The sequence below is a fragment of the Trachemys scripta genome, chromosome 21, assembly GCF_013100865.1.
Source record: "Trachemys scripta elegans isolate TJP31775 chromosome 21, CAS_Tse_1.0, whole genome shotgun sequence".
Lineage (NCBI taxonomy): Eukaryota > Metazoa > Chordata > Testudines > Emydidae > Trachemys > Trachemys scripta.
This window is the reverse complement of record NC_048318.1, coordinates 571,147-594,223: the sequence shown is the minus strand read 5'-3', so window position 1 is coordinate 594,223 and position 23,077 is coordinate 571,147. Positions and strand designations below refer to the sequence as shown.

General features: G+C 43.3%; 1 protein-coding gene across 6 annotated transcripts in view; it reads left to right on the top strand.

The window, feature by feature from the left end:
* Positions 1-23,077, top strand: part of PKNOX2 (PBX/knotted 1 homeobox 2) — a 645,653-nt gene that overhangs the window by 556,197 nt on the left and 66,379 nt on the right. For all 6 annotated transcript variants that reach the window (XM_034754698.1, XM_034754693.1, XM_034754697.1 and 3 more), the window contains 2 exons: positions 19,995-20,124; positions 21,033-21,130. In XM_034754698.1, coding sequence (XP_034610589.1) covers positions 19,995-20,124; positions 21,033-21,130 — 228 coding nt within the window. The remainder of the gene's footprint in view (positions 1-19,994; positions 20,125-21,032; positions 21,131-23,077) is intronic.

The window sequence follows — 23,077 nt, the reverse complement described above, 5'->3', positions numbered from 1 at the left end:
TACAGTGGATGAGAAGCCGGATATGAGTCAGCAGTGTGCCCTTGTTGCCAGGAAGGCCAGCAGCATATTGGGCTGCATTAGTAGGAGCATTGCCAGCAGATCGAGGGAAGTGATTATTCCCCTCTATTCGGCACTGGTGAGGCCACACCTGGAGTATTGTGTCCAGTTTTGGGCCCCCCACTACAGAAAGGATGTGGACAAATTGGAGAGAGTCCAGCAGAGGGCAATGAAAATGATTAGGGGGCTGGAGCACATGACTTACATGGGGAGGCTGAGGGAACTGGGCTGATTTAGTTTGCAGAAAAGAAGAGTGAGGGGGGATTTGATAGCAGCCTTCAACTACCTGAAGGGGGTTTCCAAAGAGGATGGAGCTCGGCTGTTCTCAGTGGTGGCAGATGAAAGAACAAGGAGCAATGGTCTCAAGTTGCAGTGGGGGAGGTCTAGGTTGGATATTAGGAAACAGTATTTCACTAGGAGGGTGGTGAAGCACTGGAATGGGTTACCTAAGGAGGTGGTGGAATCTCCATCCTTAGAGGTTTTTAAGGCCCGGCTTGACAAAGCCCTGGCTGGGATGATTTAGTTGGTGTTGGTCCTGCTTTGAGCAGGGAGTTGGATTAGATGACTTCCTGAAGTCTCTTCCAACCCTAATCTTCTATGATTCTAACCCATATGGTGTCAGAAAAGCAATTCTTTCTTGATTCTCGGGTGACTCTTTTATCTGATTTTTCCAGATATCCATCTGGCCATCCTACAGCACATAATTTAGCTTCTCTTTCAATGCAACCAGATACCGCAGGGGACTCTAACATGGGGAATGCCTCACAGGAATTCTCTCTGGCTTAAGCACAATCCAATGTTGCACATGATCATATCTCCCAAGTTCTTCATTATTCTTGGGGACCGTACTAGTATACAATAAGAGCAGCTGTTCTAATTGCTTCCTGTCATTGCCTTGTATGGATGCTTCTGTTAAGTTAACCCCTAGCTCTTTTTCTGTTTGGGTTGCATCATAGCTCTTGACCACTGCACATGTGAGAGTCTTTGAGATACCAGCTACATTGGACACTGTCCCCAAGATCTGAATTTTCACTACCTGCATCTCCTGGTCACTCACATTTATTTCTCTTACCCAAAACTCTCCTTTTGGTCCAACTTGAAACAGAGCTCTGCTAAACACAATTCTGACTGGATATCCATAGCTTCAAACATTCCCATAGGTTCAGTGAAGCAGTCCTTTATTCTAGGGTATTATTGTGTGATGACCTGGTTTTGCCACAACTTTATTCCAAAAGCACCACAGGTTCATGACATTCATCGCTCTTGTCCTGTGGTCATGGTAGGCTCCAAAAGTTGTTCCTCCCTGCAGGCTCCATGCTTCTTCCTACCCACATCCAGCAGGGGTATCTGAATATTTTCCATTTTCCAGGAACAGGTTTGTTCTATTAATACCGCAGGAGTTCTTGTGATGCCTTCAGATAAAATCCACTCCCAATATAACAGCACTAGAAATACTGGAATACTAAATAGACTTTTGCTGTAGTGACCAAGTTCAGTGGAAGCTGAATTTCTCCTGTTGTCTGTGTTGTTAAGTGCTGTGTAATGTCGTTGCTGTGGCAATGCTGTTAAGGTTGCTAAGCTGTAACAGCTGCTCAGTGCTTCTGTTCTTGGAGCTCCAGTGTTAGCTGCACGAGCAGAGAGCACAGCCTGCTAATTCAGCAGACATTGATGTTACTCAAAGAAAGATCACAAGCTCGGCTTGGTGGTGAAGATGTTCTGCCAGGCTTATTGTCAACGACGCATGGCACTAGCGCCCTGGCTCCATGGTTACAGGGACACTAACACAGGTATGCCTGTGACAATGGAACCAGCTCAGTCAGCACACCAGGACACCCTGCCCTAGGCTGGACAAAGATGCCCCTCCTGTGATTGCTCCTTTTATACACTGATACAAACATATTACACTCCAGAAGTTGTTAGTTACCAACCCTACATCTTGTACCTGCTAGTTTGAACAAAACATCTTTATCCAATATCCTGTCATCCCATCCTTATCTTCTGAGGGATCAGTGTGTTCTTTTACCTTCTTTAAGAATGTGTTTATGTAGTTACTTGAGAATTCTGGGCGCTCTTCTACCAACCTCTCCGGTCAGGAATGTGCTTACTTGGCTAGTAAATACCTAGTGTGTTGTTATTTTCCAAGGCCAGGCCTACTCTGGTTCACAGCTTTTGGTTCACACTACTCGTTATGCCTGGGGCTCCATCAAGGCCTACATTCCCCATCTTTTTGTCTTTTTAGGGGGAGGATGTTTACCCATCATACCAGAAAAGCATAATGTATTCACTGAAAATGACCCCATGGGCTAAACACTGTTTCTTGCCCATTTTGCTTTACTCATCCATGCATTCGTGCCCCAGGTGTCAAATGGTCTGCACATTCCCTCATACGACCTGTGGACAGTTTTCTTTTTCCAATTGTTCTTAGTCCCATATAGTGGGCCTGAGAATATTAGGTCCAGGACTTTAGTTGAGAGGTGTGGTCTTCGATTCTTTTTGAACAATTGGGATAGGCACTATTACAGTGTGTCCCACAGTGCTTTGTCTATGAGGAGTAAAACAGGAATTTGGAATGGTGACATCACAAATGAGGCCTTCATATAAAAACTTCTTGTAATTAGTTACTACACTGTTGGAGCCTATCAGTGCTTTCCTTGAAGAAAAGGAAAAGTCTTATCCACACTGAAAGATGAGCAATGGATGCACTGATATTATGCATTATCTGCAAACTCTCAATTTGGCACTCCAAGGGAAGGATAAGATTATTTCTGACCTTACTCAGACAGTCTTCATTTTCCAGAACAAGTTAAAGCTTCTGGAAACAGATATAGTGTCAACAGACTTCAACCACTTTCCCTGTCTCAAGAGTAGGGTAAACACATTCCTTGAAATCAAAGTAGAAAATCACAAACTTGAGGAATACAGAGGTAAATTACAAGGACTGATGACTTTCAGGCCAGGTTTGAAGATTTGCAGAAGCTGAAATCCTGCTTTACCTTTCTTGTAAACCCATTCATGGTTGATCAGGCTCTAAAGATGATGCATATATCACAGTCTGCAATCAAGTTCTGGAAGCAAGTGCCAGGAACAAAGTAGCCTCAACTCAAGAAGACTAGTGTGCAACTCATTTCAATTTTTGGCACAACATACTGCTGTGAATCTCTGTACTCCATGATGAAGTTCATAAAATTGAAACATCATTCAGTCCTTACAAATCAACATCCACGTTGATAACATCTGAACCAGATTTCCAAAGATTTACAACCAGGATGGAGACACCACAAGACCTTTAGCTCTAGCAGTTGTGCATATCATGTGGCTCTTGAACACAGGGTCAGTAAATTTGGCCACCCCGGTATATATTATCTTTTTTAAGATTTTTGCTATAACATTCCTATAACTATATGTTAATATTTAGTAAAGGCGCAAACAAGTTTATAAAAACCCAAACAAGAAATTGACATTTTATTAATATTACTTTTGCACTAATGTTGAGGTGTCCCCTTACATTTTTCCTTTGAATAAAAAAACCTGTGATTGATAAAAGAGAATTGTTTTCATTTGCAAATGCATTATTTGTTGAGGCAAAATATATGTAAATATATTTAAAACTGAGGCCTTTTTGAGCTTTGCAACAAAAATTGGTTATTAATAATATTCTGATGGTTATACCCCAACCATAATATTAACATGTTGTGGGAACACTTATATTTTAAAAAATATAAAATTGACTTTTGTTGCAACAGAGTAAAAACAAAAGTAGTATTTACATGACAGACACAACATACAACGACACAGCACAACATATATGACATATAGGACAAATTTACAATTAAAGACGAATGGCACCAGAATTGTATTTATAACTATATAAAATAAGGCTTTAAGAGCTTAAAGTTATTAAAGCAATGCATTTTAGAAAACAGACAGGTGAGCAAAAGAGTTAAATATTTAAATAAGCAAATGATTACCTTTTTATTTAAAACTTTTAATAAGAATTGATAAAAATCCACATTTGCCCACTTTGTTGTATTAATTTAGTTAACCTAAAGCAGTTTCCATTACTTTATATTCCTTTTATTTTAAAAATGCTGCTATATGGAAATAAGAAAAACTTGTGTTTCATATAGTAATTAATGGCTAGGATTAGAAGAAGAGCTAACGTTTCTGTTGCTTGGCAACCATATCTTCTAGAAAGTTAGGAATAGTTCCAGCTGTTGCATTCCTGAAAGGTTAAAATGATTAATTTACTGGGCTTATTTAAAGTAACGTTTTTACCGTAGGTTTTTTCTTTTTTTCTTTTTTTTCCCAGTTCCTTCATCTTTTTCCTGTGATGCAGGTTTCTGTAATAACTACAGCTTTTAACTTTTAAAACAGAGAGCAGAAATGAGGAGAGGTTGGGGGAAGAGTGGGAGAGGGGAGAAGAGCAATCTAGGAAGGGAAGGAGACCTGAGCCAAGAGATTAACTCTGTGATGTAGCAGCAGCGAGTTTTGCAAACTGAGAGGATATAAAGGAAAATTTAACTGATATAGAACTATTTGAGAAAGAAGGTTATATTATTAGCTCTGAACGAGGAGTGGGGCTCCATAGGTTAAAGCAGAGGGCTGGGAACCCATACCCCTAGTTTTCATCCTGGCCCTGAGAGGAGAGTGGGGGTTGTTATTTACCTTTTTTTGGAAAACCTGAATTTATTCCTGTTGCTTTTGTCTGCATGCCAAATGGATTGCAGGATTGTCCTTCACTGCTGCAGTTAACCATTTCTGGGCAACTCCATGCATTAATGCATGAATTCTAGGTGTAACCTGCTCACTCTTCACTTTTCACTTTGAAATTCTTTTTTAATTCACTCCCCAGCCATCAAGTCATAGCTCCCATTTCCTAATGTGCTCTGTGAACAGGGCCGGATTTCCAATTAGGCACAGTAGGCATGTGCCCAGGGGCGCTGGCATCCTAGGGGCACCTTATCTCTCTAAAACTGTGTGCAACACGGTCAGCTGTAGGCAGGGGAGTGCTGAAGTTGCTGTGCCTCAGGGTACCTAACGTGTAAATCCAGCCCTGTCTGTGAATGGTTCCATTTTCTCCTTCATCTGATTTACCAATCTAGTGAAAGTATTGTTTGCTACTTCTCCCTCCTGTGCACTTACTCTTCCCATTCCAGCAGGCAACAGTCTAGGTCTCAATTTAGGTTTTACCAGAATGTAGCTTTTATCATACGGTGGTGGTTGCAATGTGGTGACCCATGCACAGAGACAGCTTGGTGGCTCTTGGTCTGGGTCATTCCCAATGTCCCCATTCCAATCATCTCATGTTCCATCTTTTAATTTTGCTAGGGCCACCTTTTTCTATTTCTGTCCCCATTCTACAGGTGCTATATAAGTACCCGAAGCCTGTTGTTGCCCAACAAGATTTATAACAGGGGCTGGCACTTTTTTTTTTCAAATTCTCTACAGCTATTTCCAATTTCCTATTCTGTTCTTGTGCTTGCTGTAATTTATCATGTCTCTGGACTGCTTGTTGCCCTGCCAGGAGAGTTGGAGCCTTCCATGGCTTGGTTGCTTCTCTTAACTCTCTTTTTGTTTTTGTTATTTGCCCAATCAGTTTTGTGGTGTGTTGTCTTAACCGTCTAACAGTCAAGGCCATAGTTTGCAATATTGTACATTTATTATTCTTATTATTTTTCAAGGCTACACTCTCTGCCTTAGCCTTACAGATTCTAGTCCCTGTTTCCCCACACTCTTTTTTAAACTCGTATGGACCATTTTTTTCATTACCCAGCGCATCCAAACCTTATCAAAGGTTCTGGAGATCTGTGGAGGAGAGGGGGTGCCCCAGCTCTCAGTTTTCTGCCATCTGAGGTCATGACCCATACAGCAGTCAGCTTGCCACTTACCTTATCAGTGGTCGGAATCATCAGTGTTGTTAAGTGCTGTGGAATGTCATTGCTGTGGCAACGCTATCAAGGCTGTTACACTGTTACAGTTGCTCAGTGGACCTGTCCTTGGAGCTCTGGTGTTAGCTGCACGAGAAGAGAGCGCAGCCTGGTGGTTCAACAGACCTCAGTGTTACTCATGAAGAAAGACCACAGACTCAGCTTGGTGGCAAAGGCGCTCAACCAGGTTTATTATTGACAAAGAACAGTACTACAGTGCTGCTTCTGTGGTTACAGGTACACTAACACCTGTATGTCCACGACAATTGTACCAGCTCAATCAGCACACCAGGAGAGTGCCCCCTAGACTAGGCAAAGATGTCATAGAATCATAGAATACCAGGGTTGGAAGGGACCTCAGGAGGTCATCTAGTCTAACCGCCTGCTCAAAGCAGGACCAATCCCCAACTAAATCATCCCAGCCAGGGCTTTGTCAATCCTGACCTTAAAAACCTCTAAGGAAGGAGATTCCACCACCTCCCTAGGTAACCCATTCCAGTGCTTCACCGCCCTCCTAGTGAAAAAGTTTCTCCTGATATGCAACTTAAACCTCCCCCACTGCAACTTGAGACCATTACTCCTTGTTCTGTCATCTCCTATCACTGAGAACAGTCTAGATCCATCCTCTTTGGAACCCCCATTCAGGTAGTTGAAAGCAGCTATCAAATCCCCGCTCAGTTTTCTCTTCTGCAAACTAAACAATCCAAGTTCCCTCAGCCTCTCCTCATAAGTCATGTGCTCCAGCCCCCTAATCATTTTTGTTGCCCTCCGCTGGACTCTTTCCAATTTTTCCACAGCCTTCTTGTAGTGTGGGGCCAAAACTGGACACAGCACTCCAGATGAGGCCTCATCAATGTGGAATAGAGGGGAATGATCACGTCCCTCTATCTGCTGGCAATGCCCCTACAATACAGCCCAAAATGCCGTTAGCTTTCTTGGCAACAAGGACACACTGTTGACTCATATCCAGCTTCTCATCCACTGTAACCCCTCGGTCTTTTTCTGCAGAACTGCTGCCTAGCCATTCGGTCCCTAGTCTGTAGCAGTGCATTGGATTCTTCTGTCCTAAGTGCAGGACTCTGCACTTCTCCTTGTTGAACCTCATCAGATTTCTTTTGGCCCAATCCTCTAATTTGTCTAGGTCCCTCTGTATCCTATCCCTACCCTCCTGCATATCTACCACTCCTCCCAGTTTAATGTCATCTGCAAACTTGCTGAGGGTGCAGTCCACGCCATCCTCCAGATCATTAATGAAGATATTGAACAAAACTGGCCCCAGGAGCAACCCATGGAGCACTCTGCTTGATACTAGCTACCAACTAGACATGGAGCCATTGATCACTACCTGTTGAGCCTGACGATCTAGCCAGCTTTCTATCCATCTTATAGGAGGGACACGGGCTGGAGGAATGGACTATATCTATGACTTCTCCTTGTATACATTGATACAAACAAGTTACATATTACATTCCAGACGTTGTTAGTTACCAACCCTACACTCTGTATCTGCTAGTTCAAACAAAACATCCTTATCCATTACCCTGTCATACCATCCTTATCTTATGAGGGGTCAGTGTGTTCTTGTACCATTTCTTAAGAATGTATTTAGGTAATTACTTGAGCAATTCGGGTGTTCTTGTACCAACCTGTCTGACCAAGAATGTGCTTATTTGGTTAGCCAAAACCTAGTGTGCTGTTGTTTTTCCAAGACCGGGCCTCCTCTGGTTCACAGTCCTTGGTTCACACTGTTAGTTATGCCTAGGGCTCCAGCAAGGCCTACAGTGTGACGTTTCTGAAGATAAAAAACTGATTAAACTCTTGCATTGCAAATTTTCTTCCCTTTCAGCACTGCTCACACTTGTTTCAAATTCTGAGTCCAACAGAGTTTTAGTTTTCCGGCTGTCGATGTGTCCAGATACATAGTAATAGGTACTTGGGCAACTCTTCATATGACCCCTTCTAATAGTTGCTGATGGTGCCACTAGTTCATCAGCAACTTCTAAATTTTCTTTGTTGTGGATTCCCTCTGCTTAGGTAATTCCAGCTCCAATAGTCTTTGCCTTCACATTGACTGCAAATGTCATCTGGCCTGGGATGCACATTGGAAACAGCCTTTTCTATTTGACCTATGGAACTCCGGCAAATAGAATCATAGAATCATAGGACTGGAAGGGACCTCGAGAGGTCATCTAGTCCAGTCCCCTGCATTCATGGGAGGACTAACTATCTAGACCATCCCTGGTTTGTCTAACTTGCTCTGAAAAATCTCCAAAGATGGAGATTCCACAATCTCCCTAGGCAGTTTATTCCAGTACTTAACTACCCTGACAGGAAGTTTTTCCTAATGTCCAACCTAAACCTCCCTTGCTGCAGTTTAAGCCCATTGCTTCTTGTCATATCCTTAGAGGTTAAGAAGAACAATTCTTCTCCCTCCTCCTTGTAACAACCTTTTATGTACTTAACTGTTATGTCCCCTCTCAGTCTTCTCTTTTCCAGACTAAACAAACCCAGTTTTTTCAATCTTACCTCATAGGTCATGTTTTCTAGATCTTTAATCGTTTTTGTTGTTCTTCTCTGAACTTTCTCTAGTTTGACCACATCTTTCCTGAAATGTGGCACCCGGAACTGGACACAATACTCCAGTTGAGGCCTAATCAGCGTGGAGTAGAGCAGAAGAATTACTTCAAGTGTCTTACCTACAACACTCCTGCTAATACATCCCAGAATGATCTTCACTTATTTTGCAACAATGTTACATTGTTGACTCCAATTTAGCTTGTGGTCCACTATGACCCCCAGATCCCTTTCTGCAGTACTCCTTCCTAGGCAGTCATTTCCTATTTTGTATGTATGCAACTGATTGTTCCTTCCGAAGTGGAATACTGTGCTTTTGTCCTTATTGAATTTCATCCTATTTACTTCAGACCATTTCCCCAGTTTGTCCAGATCATTTTGAATTTTAATCCTATCCTCCAAAGTATTTGCAACCCCTCCCAGCTTGGTATCATCCGCAAACTTTTTAAGTGTACTCTCTATGCCATTATCTAAATCATTGATGAAGATATTGAACAAAACCAGGACTGACTCCTGGGGCACTCCACTTGATACCGGCTGCCATCTAGACATGGAGCCATTGATCACTACCCGTTGAGCCTGATGATCTAGCCAGCTTTCTATCCAACTTATAGTCCATTCATCCAGCCCATACTTCTTTAACTTGCTGGCAAGAATACTGTGGGAGACCGTATCAAAAGCTTTGCTAAAGTCAAGAAATAACACATCCACTGCTTTCCCCTCATCCACAGAGCCAGTTATCTCATCATAGAAGGAAATTAGGTTAGTCAGGCATGACTTGCCATTGTTAAATCCACGCTGACTGTTCCTGATCACTTTCCTCTCCTCTAAGTGCTTCAGAATTGATTCCTTGAGGACCTGCTCCATGATTTTTCCAGGGACTGAGGTGAGGCTGACTGGCCTGTACTTTCCCAGATCCTCCTTCTCCTTCCTTTTTTAAAGATGGGCACTACATTAGCCTTTTTTCAGTCATCCGGGACCTTCCCCGATCATCATGAGTTTTCAAAGATAATGGCCAATGGCTCTTTAGCACCCTCGGATGCAGCGCATCTGGCCCCATGGACTTGGGCTCATCCAGCTTTTCTAAATAGTCCTGAACCACTTCTTTCTCCACAGAGGGCTGGTCACCTTCTCCCCATGTTGTGCTGCCCAGTGCAGCAGTCTGGGAGCTGACCTTGTTTGTGAGGACAGAGGCAAAAAAAGCATTGAGTACATTAGCTTTTTCCACATCCACTGTCACTAGGTTGCCTCCCTCATTCAGTAAGGGGCCCACACTTTCCTTGACTTTCTTCTTGTTGCTAACATACCTGAAAAAACCCTTCTTGTTACTCTTAACATCTCTTGCTAGCTGCAACTCCAACTGTGATTTGGCCTTCCTGATGTCAGTCCTGCATGCCTGAGCAATATTTTTATACTCCTCCCTGGTCATTTGTCCAATCTTCCACGTCTTGTAAGCTTCTTTTTTGTGTTTAAGATCAGCAAGGATTTCACTGTTAAGCTAAGCTGGTCACCTGCCATATTTACTGTTCTTTCTACACATTGGGATGGTTTGTTCTTGCAACCTCAATAAGGATTCTTTAAAATACATCCAGCTCTCCTGGACTCCTTTCCCCCTCATGTTATTCTCCCAGGGGATCCTGCCCATCAGTTCCGTGAGGGAGTCGAAGTCTGCTTTTCTGAAGTCCAGGGTCCATATTCTGCTGCTCTCCTTTCTTTCTTTTGTCAGGATCCTGAACTCGACCATCTCATGGTCACTGCATCTCAGGTTCCCATCCACTTTTGCTTCCCCTACTAATTCTTCCCTGGTTGTGAGCAGCAGGTCAAGAAGAGCTCTGCCCCTAGTTTGTTCCTCCAGCACTTGCACAAGGAAATTGTCCCCTACACTTTCCAAACACTTCCTGGATTGTTTGTGCACCACTGTATTGCTCTCCCAGCAGATATCAGGGTGATTGAAGTCTCCCATGAGAACCAGGGCCTGTGATCAAGTTTCTGTTAGTTGCCGGAAGAAAACATCATTCACCTCATTCCCCTGGTCTGGTGGTCTATAGCAGACTCCAACCATGACATCACCCTTGTTGCTCACACTTCTAAACTTAATCCAGAGACTCTCAAGTTTTTCTGAAGTTTCATACCAGAGCTCTGAGCAGTCATACTGCTCTCTTACATACAATGCAACTCCCCCACCTATTCTGCCCTGTCTGTCCTTCCTGAACAGTTTATATCCATCCATGACAGTACTCCAGTCATGTGAGTTATCCCACCAAGTCTCTGTTATTCCAATTACATCATAATTCCTTGACTGTGCCAGGACTTCCAGTTCTCCCTGTTTGTTTCCCAGACTTCTTGCATTTGTGTATAGGCACTTAAGATAACTCGCTGATCATCCTGCTTTCTCAGTATGAGACAGGAGTCCTCCCCTCTTGCGCTCTCCTGCTTGTGCTTTCTCCCGGTATCCCACTTCCCCACTTACCTCACAGCTTTGGTCTCCTTCCCCCGGTGAACCTAGTTTAAAGCCCTCCTCACTAGGTTAGCCAGCCTGCTTGCGAAGATGCTCTTCCCTCTCTTCGTATCATGGAGCCCATCTCTGCCTAACACTCCTCCTTCTTGGAACACCATCCCATGGTCAAAGAATACAAAGCCTTCTCTCGAACACCACCTCAGTTTCCATTCGTTGACTTCCACGATTCGATGGTCTCTATCCAGGCCTTTTGCTTCCACAGGGAGGATGGACTAGAACGCCACTTGTGTCTCAAATTCCTTTGTCAGTCTTCTCAGAGCCACATAGTCTGCAGTGATCCGCTCAAGGTCATTCTTGGCAGTATCATTGGTGCCCACAAGGAGAAGCAGGAAGGGGTAGCGATCCAAGGGCTTGATGAATCTCAGCAGTCTCTCCATCACATTGTGAATCCTGGCCAGGTATCAGACATTACTTATCAGGGCTGTAAGTCTGGGCACCTAGAGATTTTATGTAAATGTTATGGTGTCTTAATTTCTATATTAGATGAATATGCATTACAGTACTTGCATGAATCTCTAGTCATAAACCCATCAATCCCCCACCACAACATCAAACCTCCCTCACTTTTCTCCCTTCCATCACTGCCTCCCCTTTTCCCTTCAAGTTTCCCCATTTCCTCTCTGGCTTTTTTGTTATGCCCTCAAATCCCCACCTCCTCCTTGCTCACTCCTTCTTCCCTGAAATTTCTCTCCTCAACTTTCTTCCTCTCACTCCTGCTCGCATTCCCCTTGAGCTTTTCTGTCTTCCTGGGGCATCAATATCTTGGCTGCTATAGTGTACTCTAGGCTGCTCCCCCTGCAGACTTGTGCATGCAGAGCTCACTCTCTGTATTGCTGGGCTGGCTGGATAGCTGCTAGACAGCTCTGCAGGGGAAGGAGAAAGAGGAAGTCCCTGCCCTAGAGTAGAATGATATCGTTTTAGGTATGGACCAGGCCTGAGAGTCTTCTGGTGAAACTGAGATGTACATGTTCTGCAGAGGTCAGATTTAATGTTTTTATTGCAGAGATTTTATCTGATGGGAATAAATGCTGTTCCCTTTTGTGTTTCTAGGCAGGAACTGGGGTAAAAGAAGATATCATCTCCCTTGCTGCCCTTACAGGGTCCACACACGATCAATTCTCTGTCCTGCAAGCTAAGGAATTTTATGATTATGGGCAATGGTCTGTCAGCATCAAGAGGACACAGCATGGGGGAATCAATGTGCACATTTAAAATCCCTGATTTTTAGCGTATCTGGTTGTCCTTCTTGGCATTGTGTAACCCTGCCAGCCTCAGAAAGCAAAAGACAAAGCAAGGTCCCCTGTGGGATTCATGTTCAGAGTGAAGTGAGAAAGCAACTCCTCAGCAGAGAGCTCACATTGAAACTGCTGCTGTCATGGTGGGCGGAGGAGTGAAATTGCAGCAGGCAGGTAATGATAGTGCTGAATACTAGAAGGTCTTTGCTGCCCAATGATGCAATTAATGTAATAGATTCATACCTGATTCCACATGGCTAGCTCTGAACAGAATTTGCTTCCTCATCTGGGCCTAGAATCCTCTCCCTCCTACTTCATTGCCTTAATTTTAAGGTGTTTGTGGCTATTACAGAGAAGTTTTGATTGAAATGTATTGCTCACAGTATTTGGCTGACAGTCCTTTAAAGGTACTGATCTTTTCGGCGATGACACATGAGGTGGATATGATGGAATAAGAGGGATTTAGACTTTTGATATAAAAAGAAGTAGATTCAATCAACCACTCTGCACCAAGGCCCCTGCTATGTGCCTGTGCATTCCCCAGCCACAGTGTGGGTCGCTATCTTAGGTATGTTAATGATCTCAAAGCAGGAATCACTGGGTGAAATTCTATGGTCTACTAATGCATGAGATCAGACTCAATGGTCAAAATGGTGGCCTTAATATCAATGACTCTATTAATCTATGCCATTTAAGTAACAAAAACTAAACTTCAGTGAAGCTTTCTTCCCTAGCATGGCTGTCGCTAGGATTTTTGCTGCAGAACCTCTCTGCTCCACATCCTGGTTCACTCCAGACACCCTCTCCACAGCTATACCATGTAGCCCTACTGTAGATACCTGTCCGACTCCAGCAGTCATTTTCAGTCTGGTGTCAGTTATTCCTGCTGAGAGCACGAAGATGGGACCCGAGAGAAGCTCCGGCTCTTACGCTGTAGTTAGAGCTTGCTGAATGCGCCTGACAGTATGACTCAGCAGAAATTACCTTGCACTTTCATGCAGTGTTCAAGACCCTGATAATAGGATGTTTCTACTTAGGAGGCCTGCATCTCTACACATGGGCCTAGCTGTTACCCATTCATTCCATTAATAGACAGTTTCTTCTCTACAATGCTGATCATTGTTATTTGCAGATAGTGCCCTAGGCTGTGCACTGTTTTATCAGCTGTCATGCTTTGCACTAGAGGCAGTGGCATTTCAGTACTTGGTGAAGTGAGCTCTGTTGTGTCTCCAAAGTTAAGGTTGACTTGAGTATTGCACTTGAAGTTCAGCATGTATTTCTGAGTTTTAGAATTGACTAGAAGGAAGATGTTACTTATACACTGTGGATTACACTGTAAATCCCTTACTCACAATGGTGGGCAGCTATCAGTGGAGTCAATAGGACTACTTTGGAGAACAACAGCTTACCAGTGTGAATGAGGGGTTTGCAGCCTGGATCTGTATGAGCAAGAAATTGTCAGCCCCACCTTCAAAGTTGCCTACAATGAGAGCACAGGGCATCAGGGATCGGCAAAGAGGCTCTTCAACTGCTTTATATATACACAGACACCATTGTCACCGTGCCTCAGTGGGTTACAGCTGAGAATACCAGATTCAGGACAAACTGCTGAGAAATAGGGCAGACTCACCCCAAACTGGTGGTTATTCTACCATTAGATATACCAAGCCAGTAACAAAAGTAAACTTTTGACTCACCACAAGAAGTAAAAAATGCACTCTCCTTAGGAATTCCAGCATTTATTTCACCACCCAGACACTAGCTTATGATGAGTGGTTATTGAAAACCAATTTCATCAAACAAAGGGTTCTTCTGATCTCCAGAGACCAGTGACATAGCCAAGTTAATATATAACTCAGATCTTACCCAATAGTCCCGCTGTTGCCAATCCTTTAATAGCTAAAATCTAAAGGTTTATTTTTAAGAGAAAATAAATAGAGAGTTAAAATGGTTAAGGAAATCATATACATACAATCATTGCAAAGTACCTGTATCAGGTTTGAAGCAGTTTGCAAGTCTCTCCAGAAATTACCCAATCAGCTTGGTGGTCATCAGCCATTGTTTAGAGCTTCCTTATTAGCAATCCAACCCAGAGAAATGAAGACAAAATGGAGATGTTTCTAGGGTCTTTTATACCCTCTCCCATGTGGATGGAATTTTACTGTCCCAAACAAAGCTCCCAGTCTTGGTTTGTGGAAAATTACAGGCACAAGATGGAGTCCAGGGTCACATGAACAAGTCACATGCCCTCGCATGGCTTGCTGACTCACATGAGCAAGCCATTGGCCACATGGAAGCTAAGGCATCTGCAGGAAGAGCCAACTGGGTGGAATGAGTTTCTTTTATGGCCCACTGTGAGAGTTAATTGCCCTTGATGGGCCATCAACAGAAAGCTGTCTGGCCTGAATGTAGATTTTATGTGGTGGGTGTTACCCCAGGATCAAATACATTTGAAATACTGGTACATAGCCAATGTTCATAACTTTAGATACAAAAGTGATACAGGCATACAAACAGGATAATCATATTTGACAGATTCTAACTTTTTCATTGATACCTTACGTGACATACTTTGTATAAGATTTGTCGCAATAACAGTGGTAGCAACAAGAACAGAAGTACTTGTGGCACCTTAGAGACTAACAGATTTATTTGAGCATAAGTTTTCGTGGGCTACAGCCCACATCTTCGGATGCATAGAATGGAACATATATTGAGAAGATATATATACACATACAGAGAGCATGAAAAGGTGGGTGTTGTCTTACCAACTCTGAGAGGCCAATTAAGTAAGAGGGAAAAAAACTTTTGAAGTGATAATCAAGATAGCCCAGTACAGACAGTTTGATAAGAAGTGTGAGAGTACTTACATGGGGAGATGGATTCAATGTTTGTAATGGCTCAGCCATTCCCAGTATCTATTAAGCCTAAATTAATTGTATCTAATTTGCATATCAATTCAAGCTCAGCATTTTCTCGTTGGAGTCTGTTTTTGAAGCTTTTTTGTTGCAAAATTGCCACCTGCAGGTCTGTCATTGAATGACCAGACAGGTTAAAGTGTTCTCCCACTGGTTTTTGAATGTTATGATTCCTGATGTCAGATTTGTGTCCATTAATTCTTTTGCATAGAGACTGTCCGGTTTGGCCAGTGTACATGGCAGAAGGGCATTGCTGGCACATGATGGCATATATCACATTGGTAGATGTGCAGGTGAATGAGCCCCTGATGGTATGGCTGATGTGATTAGGTCCTATGATGATGTCACTTGAATAGATATGTGGGCAGAGTTGGCATTGGGCTTTGTTGTAAGGATAGGTTCCTGGGTCAGTGTTTTTGTTCAGTGGTGTGTAGTTGCTGGTGAGTATTTGCTTCAGGTTGGGGGGTTGTCTGTAAGCGAGGACAGGTCTGTCTCCCAAGATCTGTGAGAGTGAGGGATCATCTTTCAGGATAGGTTGTAGATCTTTGATGATGAGCTGGAGAGGTTTTAGTTGGGGGCTGAAGGTGACAGCTAGTGGTGTTTTGTTATTTTCTTTGCTGGGCCTGTCTTGTAGGAGGTGACTTCTGGGTACTCGTCTGGCTCTGTCAATCTGTTTTTTTTTTTTCACTTCAGCAGGTGGGTATTGTAGTTTTAAGAATGCTTGATAGAGATCTTGTAGGTGCTTGTCTCTGTCTGAGGGATTGAGGCAAATGCGATTGTATCTTAGAGCTTGGCTGTAGACAATGGATCGTGTGGTGTGTCCTGGATGGAAGCTGGAGGCATGTAGGTAAGTATAGTGGTCAGTAGGTTTCCGGTATAGGGTGGTATTTATAAAAAGAAGAACAGGAGTACTTCTTTTTGCGGATACAGACTAACACGGCTGCTACTCTGAAACCTGGTGGTATTTATGTGACCATCGCTTATTAGCACAGTAGTGTCCAGGAAATGGACCGCTTGTGTGGATTGATCTAGGCAGAGGTTGTTGGTGGGATGGAAATTATTGAAATCATGGTGGAATTCCTCAAGGGCTTCTTTTCCATGGGTACAGATGATGAAGATGTCATCAATGTAGCGTAAGTAGAGTAGGGGCGTTAGGGGACGAGAGCTAAGGAAGCGTTGTTCTAAGTCAGCCATGAAAATGTTGGCATACTGTGGGGCCATGCGGGTACCCACAGCAGTGCCACTGACTTAAAGGTATATATTGTCCCCAAATGTGAAATAGTTGTGGGTGAGGACAAAGTCACAAAGTTCAGCCACCAGGTTAGGTGTGACATTATCGGGGATACTGTTCCTGATAGCTTGTAGTCCATCTTTGTGTGGAATATTGGTGTAGAGGGCTTCTACATCCATAGTGGCCAGGATGGTGTTCTCTGGAAGATCACCGATGGATTGTAGTTTCCTCAGGAAGTCAGTAGTCTCTCAAAGATAGCTGGGAGTGCTGGTAGCATAGGGCCTGAGGAGAGAGTCCACATAGCCAGACAATCCTGATGTTAGGGTGCCAATGCCTGAGATGATGGGGCATCCAGGATTTCCAGGTTTATGGAACTTGGGTAGCAAATAGAATACCCCTGCTCGGGGTTCTAGGCATGTGTCTGTACAGATTTGTTCCTGTGCTTTGTCAGGGAGTTTTTTTAGCAGATGGTGTAGTTTCTTTAGGTAATCCTCAGTGGGATCCGAGGTCATATTTCAATCATACAGAATCACAACCATGATGGGGGAAAGGAGCTGTATATTGCCCTTACATGCCAGGTGACAGCTTTATTACTATATAACCATAGGTACATATTTAGCTCCCAAAGGCCCCAGTAATGACTGGGGCCCCGTTTTGCTGGATGCTTCACAAACACAGATAAAAAGACACAGGAATACAGGAACTGCCAGTGTGGATAAAAATCATGAACCATTTAGTCCAGTACCCTGTCTCCAACAGTGGTCTGCACCAGATGCTTTTGAATAAGGTGCAAGGACCCTCCCAACCTCTAGTAATTAGAGATTGTCTTAAATTCTGCATGATAAGGTTTACTTATTTTTCCAAGACAATCCCTGCCATGGAGGGTTTGCAGTTTACGAAACAATAAACAGATGAAGGGTTGGAGATTGGGAACAACATATCAGCAAAAGGACAGGTTGCGATTCATGTGGGGACCCTGGAGTAAATGTCATAGTTGAAGTTATATTGTAACACACTGTATTTGCCAGCCAATTGGGATGTTGTTTGAATATTGGTTTAATTAACATTTTGTTAAAATTGCTATGTTGTATTACGTAAGCATAGTGGGGCAGTTGGTTGCAGTATGTGCTTTCAGGAGGCTCAGAGCAGCCTGTGTGGGAGATTACTGCCTCCACTTCTAGATTAGGGAAGACCAAGCTTGTTTAAACTTCAAGGAAGCAAAACTTTATTCTTGGAAGTGTGGCATTGGCATGGCTTGGTTTGTTACATGTTTCTGGTTGGCTGGCTTTTTAACTGGGAGTACAGGGAAAGTGAAGGGGAGGGGGACAGGCATGGGGAAGTGAGTATGAGTAGGGAAGCAGGAAAGAGAAGGAAGAGGAAAGGAACAGTCTCAACTCATCTCATCTGTGTAGCCATAATCAATAGTTTTTTGTAGGCATCATGGCAGAGATGAGTTTGAGGTTCTGTCTCAACTAGTATAAAAGGTAGTTTTTTTTAAACATTAGCTACCGCATTTTAAAATGCTAGTGTAGACAAGGCAAGTTATATTTTAACATGGGTTAGTTCAAGGTCAAGGTGAGCCCTGGGAAGGGTTTTTAGAGTTAGGTTTGGTCTACACTTAAAAGTTAGCTTGACATAGCTACATCAGTCGGGGGGAGGGGGGTGTGTGTGAAAAAAACATACCCCTGACCAACATAATTATGTCTCCATAACTTTTAGATGAAGATGCAGACATGTCAATGGAAGAATGATTCTGTCAACATAGATACCATGATTTGGAGAGGTGGTGTTCCTACACTGACAGAAAAAGGCCTTCTGGTGGTGTAGGCTGTGTCTACACTACAGAGTTATGCTGGTATAGATATGCCAACACATGTATGCCAGTATAATCTCTGTAGTGTAGAAACAGCCTCAAGCAGCAGAGAAGGTGAAAGCCAATCAATCCTCATTGTTAGGAGAACCATCATCCATCTCAGACCCTTTGAAAGAGCTGGTCAAAAAGTGGCAATTCTTTTCTATGTATTGAAAATTTTTATTTTTAATCCAACAGAAATAGATTAGATTTCAAATGAAAAATTTTGATTCAGTGTAATTGGAGTCAAATCAAAAGGTTTAATTTTTGGAGTCTATTTCTCCTTTCTTTTCCTCCCCCCTTTCTCCCCCCGGAAAGGAAGAGAAAGAGTGAGAAACAAAAACAATGACAACCACTAAGAATACATGAGTGTTTTCATTTCAAACCTCATTGAAAATTTTTGTTTTGATGAAAAATTGATAAACCAGTGAACATTTCCTAACAAAAAGAGAATTGTTTGATTTCCTTCTAAAGTTTTCAAATTGAACTGAACCAAAAAAAGTTTTAATGAAAAATCTGAGGATAGTGAAGATTATAAAACAGTTTTGTCAAAAAATCTTTTTTAATGAAAAATGTTTTTAAAAAAGGAACTTGAAGTGAGAGGATCTGAGTTCTTCTCCTGGCTTTGCTGTGTGCCATTTGGCAAGTCACTTAGTCTGTTTCTGCATTAGCTTCCCTATCTATAAAATGGAGAAAGAGAGCCCTTTGTCAGTGGGCATTGAGGCTTCATTCACTAATAGATCTGGTCAACATTTTTTAGATCAAATAATTTTCCCACTGAAAATTTGGGTTTCTGTCTCACCCTGCAGGAAAAAGGTAGTTTTGACTAAATTTGCAGATTTATTTTTAAAGGAAGTTTCTAAACAAGGCAATTTTTAAAATTTCAATTGAAATTTGTTTCATTTTGTTTTCTGAAAAACAAATATTTTTTGAAAATTCAAATTTGTTTTTCCCCTTTTCTCCTCCTTTGCCCCCTTTTTTGGCATTGTGCACAATTTAATAAATAATGTCCAAGCTGTTGTAGGGCTTTTTTTGCTTTATTTTTTCCCTTTTCTATTCAGTAATGTTTCAAAATTTCATCCTGTTGAGGAAATTTTGAAAAGTCACAGAGGGGAAGAGTTAACAAAGTTCATTTTTCTAACTTGGTAACTTTTCCAAAGTTGGAGACATTTTTAAAAGTTAAAGTAGAAAAGGGGAAATGTTAAAAAGAGAGGAAAGAATAAAAAACCCAATAACTAGACATTCTATTCCATTCAGGAGCAAAAAAGGGAGAAAACAAAAATCCAGAATTTCAAAAGGTTGTTTTAATTTCTGAAGGTTGAATTGAAATGTGAATGTCAATTAAAATCAAAATGAAATGAAATTTCAGATAGAACTAAAGCATTTTTAAAAATTTGAATCTAAATGAAAAAATATTGTTTTATTTCATTTTGAAGTTTTCCCATGGAAAAAAATATCAAAATATTTACAACAGAAATTCATTGTTGGAAAAAAGTATGTTTTATTCTGTTTATTAATATTTCTAAAATGCTTTGAGATCCCTAAAAATCTGGGTCTGCAGAAGAGCACAGGGTTAGTATTGAATTAACCCTTTGATCAAAGGCTAATTCCCAATAAGGCTTGTTTCTACTGATTGTGTCTGGAATGTTTGTGTAAGCCGAGGTTTGTGTTGGTCTCTCTAGGATTTGCTGCAGAATTCTCCGAACTCGATGACTGCAGTGGCCAACAACCCCCAGGGAATTGTGGTCCCAGCATCAGCGCTGCAGCCGGGGAACATCTCCATGACAACGGTCAATTCACAAGTTGTGTCAGGTGGGAGGCGTGCAATGTACATCAATGACCCTGTTAGTCACATCTTTTGCATGCTTAGGTTCTTTTCTTTAGATGACAAGAAAAAAAAAACCCTGAAGTACGAACAGGCAGAGCAAATGTCTGTGAAATGAAAGGTATGGCATGGAACTGGGCAGCACCTGGCACATCCAAGTGTCTTCTGACTCAAATGTTGTGAAATGGGAACACCTGTCTTTCTGTTAAAGCTGAGATCATTAACTGCACAGAAGGAGAGTTCTACTGGCTCTACCTTCTTGGATCAGGGCTCACAATACGGCATGCTGGCCCCTTGGTAGCCAGTAGGTTCATTTTCATGTTACTGTCTCAGAACCATTCTTTGTGAGCTGGGTATTGTCTGTTATTTCAGCAACTCTAGTTCTGCTTTGGGTACCGATCTGTGGCCCAGGATCAATTCATCCAGTGCAGAATTGATGCGTTTTTAAACAGAGCCGTAGTGTTGATGCATCAACCTTCTGTCATCGCTGCTTTGCAGAATGTCAAATTCTGTAGCTCCAGGGGTCGTCTTATCCCCAAAATAGGATGGGAGAGTTCTATCCCCTCGCAGCCACTCCAGGCTGTGGCTGCCCCGGAACCTTTGGAAGGAAATTACATTATTTTGTCATACTTTTACTGTGATCCTTTGCTTGAACTACAGGAATGGATCTAGACCCAGTTTTGTCCAGCCGGTCCAATCCTTGTGCTGGACAGTGTGCAGCTCAGCTACAAGTGTTAATATGCTCCTTTCAAAACTGACTTCTCACTACAACCCTGAGCTGCAGCTGGGACCAGTGAAACCACTGGCCTTGTGCATGAGCCTCCCCTTGGCCAGCCTGGAGTGATAAATACCAGCTGTTTCCCTAAAACTCTGCTTTGAACTATATCTTTGTCAGGTGGAGCCCTTTACCAGCCTGTAACTATGGTAACATCTCAGGGCCAGGTGGTAACCCAAGCAATCCCACAAGGAGCCATACAGATCCAGAACACACAGGTAAGATGAGTGGGACCAAGAGGCCTGGCTTCTTTAAAGTTTTAAAAGGGGAACAACTACAGGGAAAGAGCTTAATCATTTTTCATTCATCCACTACTCTCACATCTCCATCTGCCCCCACAATCTCCTTTCATGCCCTGTCTCAGCTCCTGCTCTCTCTGTCACATGCTTTCTCTCACACTCTTTTTGCACATGAACTCACGTTCCCTCCTCTCACACTCTCCCCTCCTTGCTATCTTGTGCTCTCTCCCCTCTCACACTCACTCCTGCTTTCTCACCTAAATTGTACAGGCAGGCTCACTTACAAACAACAGCTGCCACTGCTTTTAGCAGATTTTAGGTCCAGCAGTTCCTGACAATATGCTTAGCAATGAGGAGCCAAACATTCTGTCAGAGTGCAGACAGCTCTCATTAAAATGATTGGGGGTTATGTACTCACATGATCAGACCTGGGACATCCAGCCAGACTGATGGATAATGCAAGTGTGATGGGCTGTCAAAGGGAGATCTGAGTTTTGATCCTGCACTAACACTCTGGCTTCTTAGTAAGCAGGGCCGGGTCCAGGCACCAACTTCTCAAGCAGGTGCTTGGGGCGGCCGCTCCGGAGAGGGGCGGCAGGTCCAGGTATTCAGCGGCAATTCGGCGGACGGTCCCTCACTCCGCCTGGGAGTGAAGGACCTCCTGCCGAATTGCCACCACAGATCGCGATCGCGGCTTTTTTTTAAGATCGCAATCGCGGCTTTTTTTTTTTTGGTTTTGGCTGCTTGGGGTGGCCAAAACCCTGGAGCTGGCCCTGTTAGTAAGTAACTGACCCCTGACGTGTGAACATCATTGAGGAGATGCAGACTCATGACCAGCCTGTGTGAAATAAGTCAAAGAAAGGCTCTGATTTACTTGGGGTTGGTCCTGCTTTGAGCAGGGGGTTGGACTAGATGACCTCCTGAGGTTTTCTTCCTACTCTAACCTTCTATGATTCTACGATAATCCACTTCTGAGGGGCAGGGTGATTCAGTAAAGTTATTCTCTGACCTTATGGCAATAGATTTGACAGAATGATGGAGTCCTGTGCTTGCCCTATATGAATACATATTTCAGCAAGTCTTTTTAGGATCTGAATCCCAAATATTTATGTGCTTCTGCTGTGGTTAGCTACATTAGCTTAGCAGTGGGCTGCCTCATCCAAGAGTCCTGAACTAGCTAGGGCCTAATGTGTGAGAGTTCAGGGTCTGGTAATAAGAACTGCCCTCTACTGAAATAAAGCTCTGTTCCTCCAGAGCTCTTTGGCAGTTCAGTGTTGCAGAGCTTTGAAGCTTGGGAGAGCAAAGCTCCTTGTTTAGTTTTCTCTTTAAAAAATAAAACTATACACACAGAATGCAAACAATACTACATAAAGCTAATGCTAAAATTACAGTTAATCACGCAAAAGTCAAGAGAGGTTAAACTAAAGGTTGCTCACACAACTGTAACTCTGCCTCTTTGGTTGAATGCATTATAAATACAGGGACAGATTCGCCCAAATGCTCCTGTTGTGTTGCACGACTCTTATGATGCAAAGCAGCCAGGGCCGGCTTTAGCAGGTGCGGGGCCCCACGCCGGGACGTGAATTGTCTCACGCCCCCCCGCCCCAACTCCGCCCTGGCCCTGCCCCTCCCTGCCCCATTGGATCCCTTCCCAAATCCCCGCCCTGTCCCCGCCCCATTGGATCCCTCCCCAAATCCCCGCCCTGGCCCCACCCCCAGCCCCGCCCCCTCACTGCCCCATTTGATCCCTCCCCAAATCCCCGCCCTGGCCCCGCGTCTTCCCCAAGCACGCCGCATTCCTCCTCCTCACCCCTCCCTCCCAGGCTAGCGCTGATCAGCTGTATGGCGGCGCAAGCGCTGGAGGGAGGGGGGAGAAGCAGGATGCGGCTTTTTTTTCCCCGCTCCACCGGCAGCCCCGGACATTGC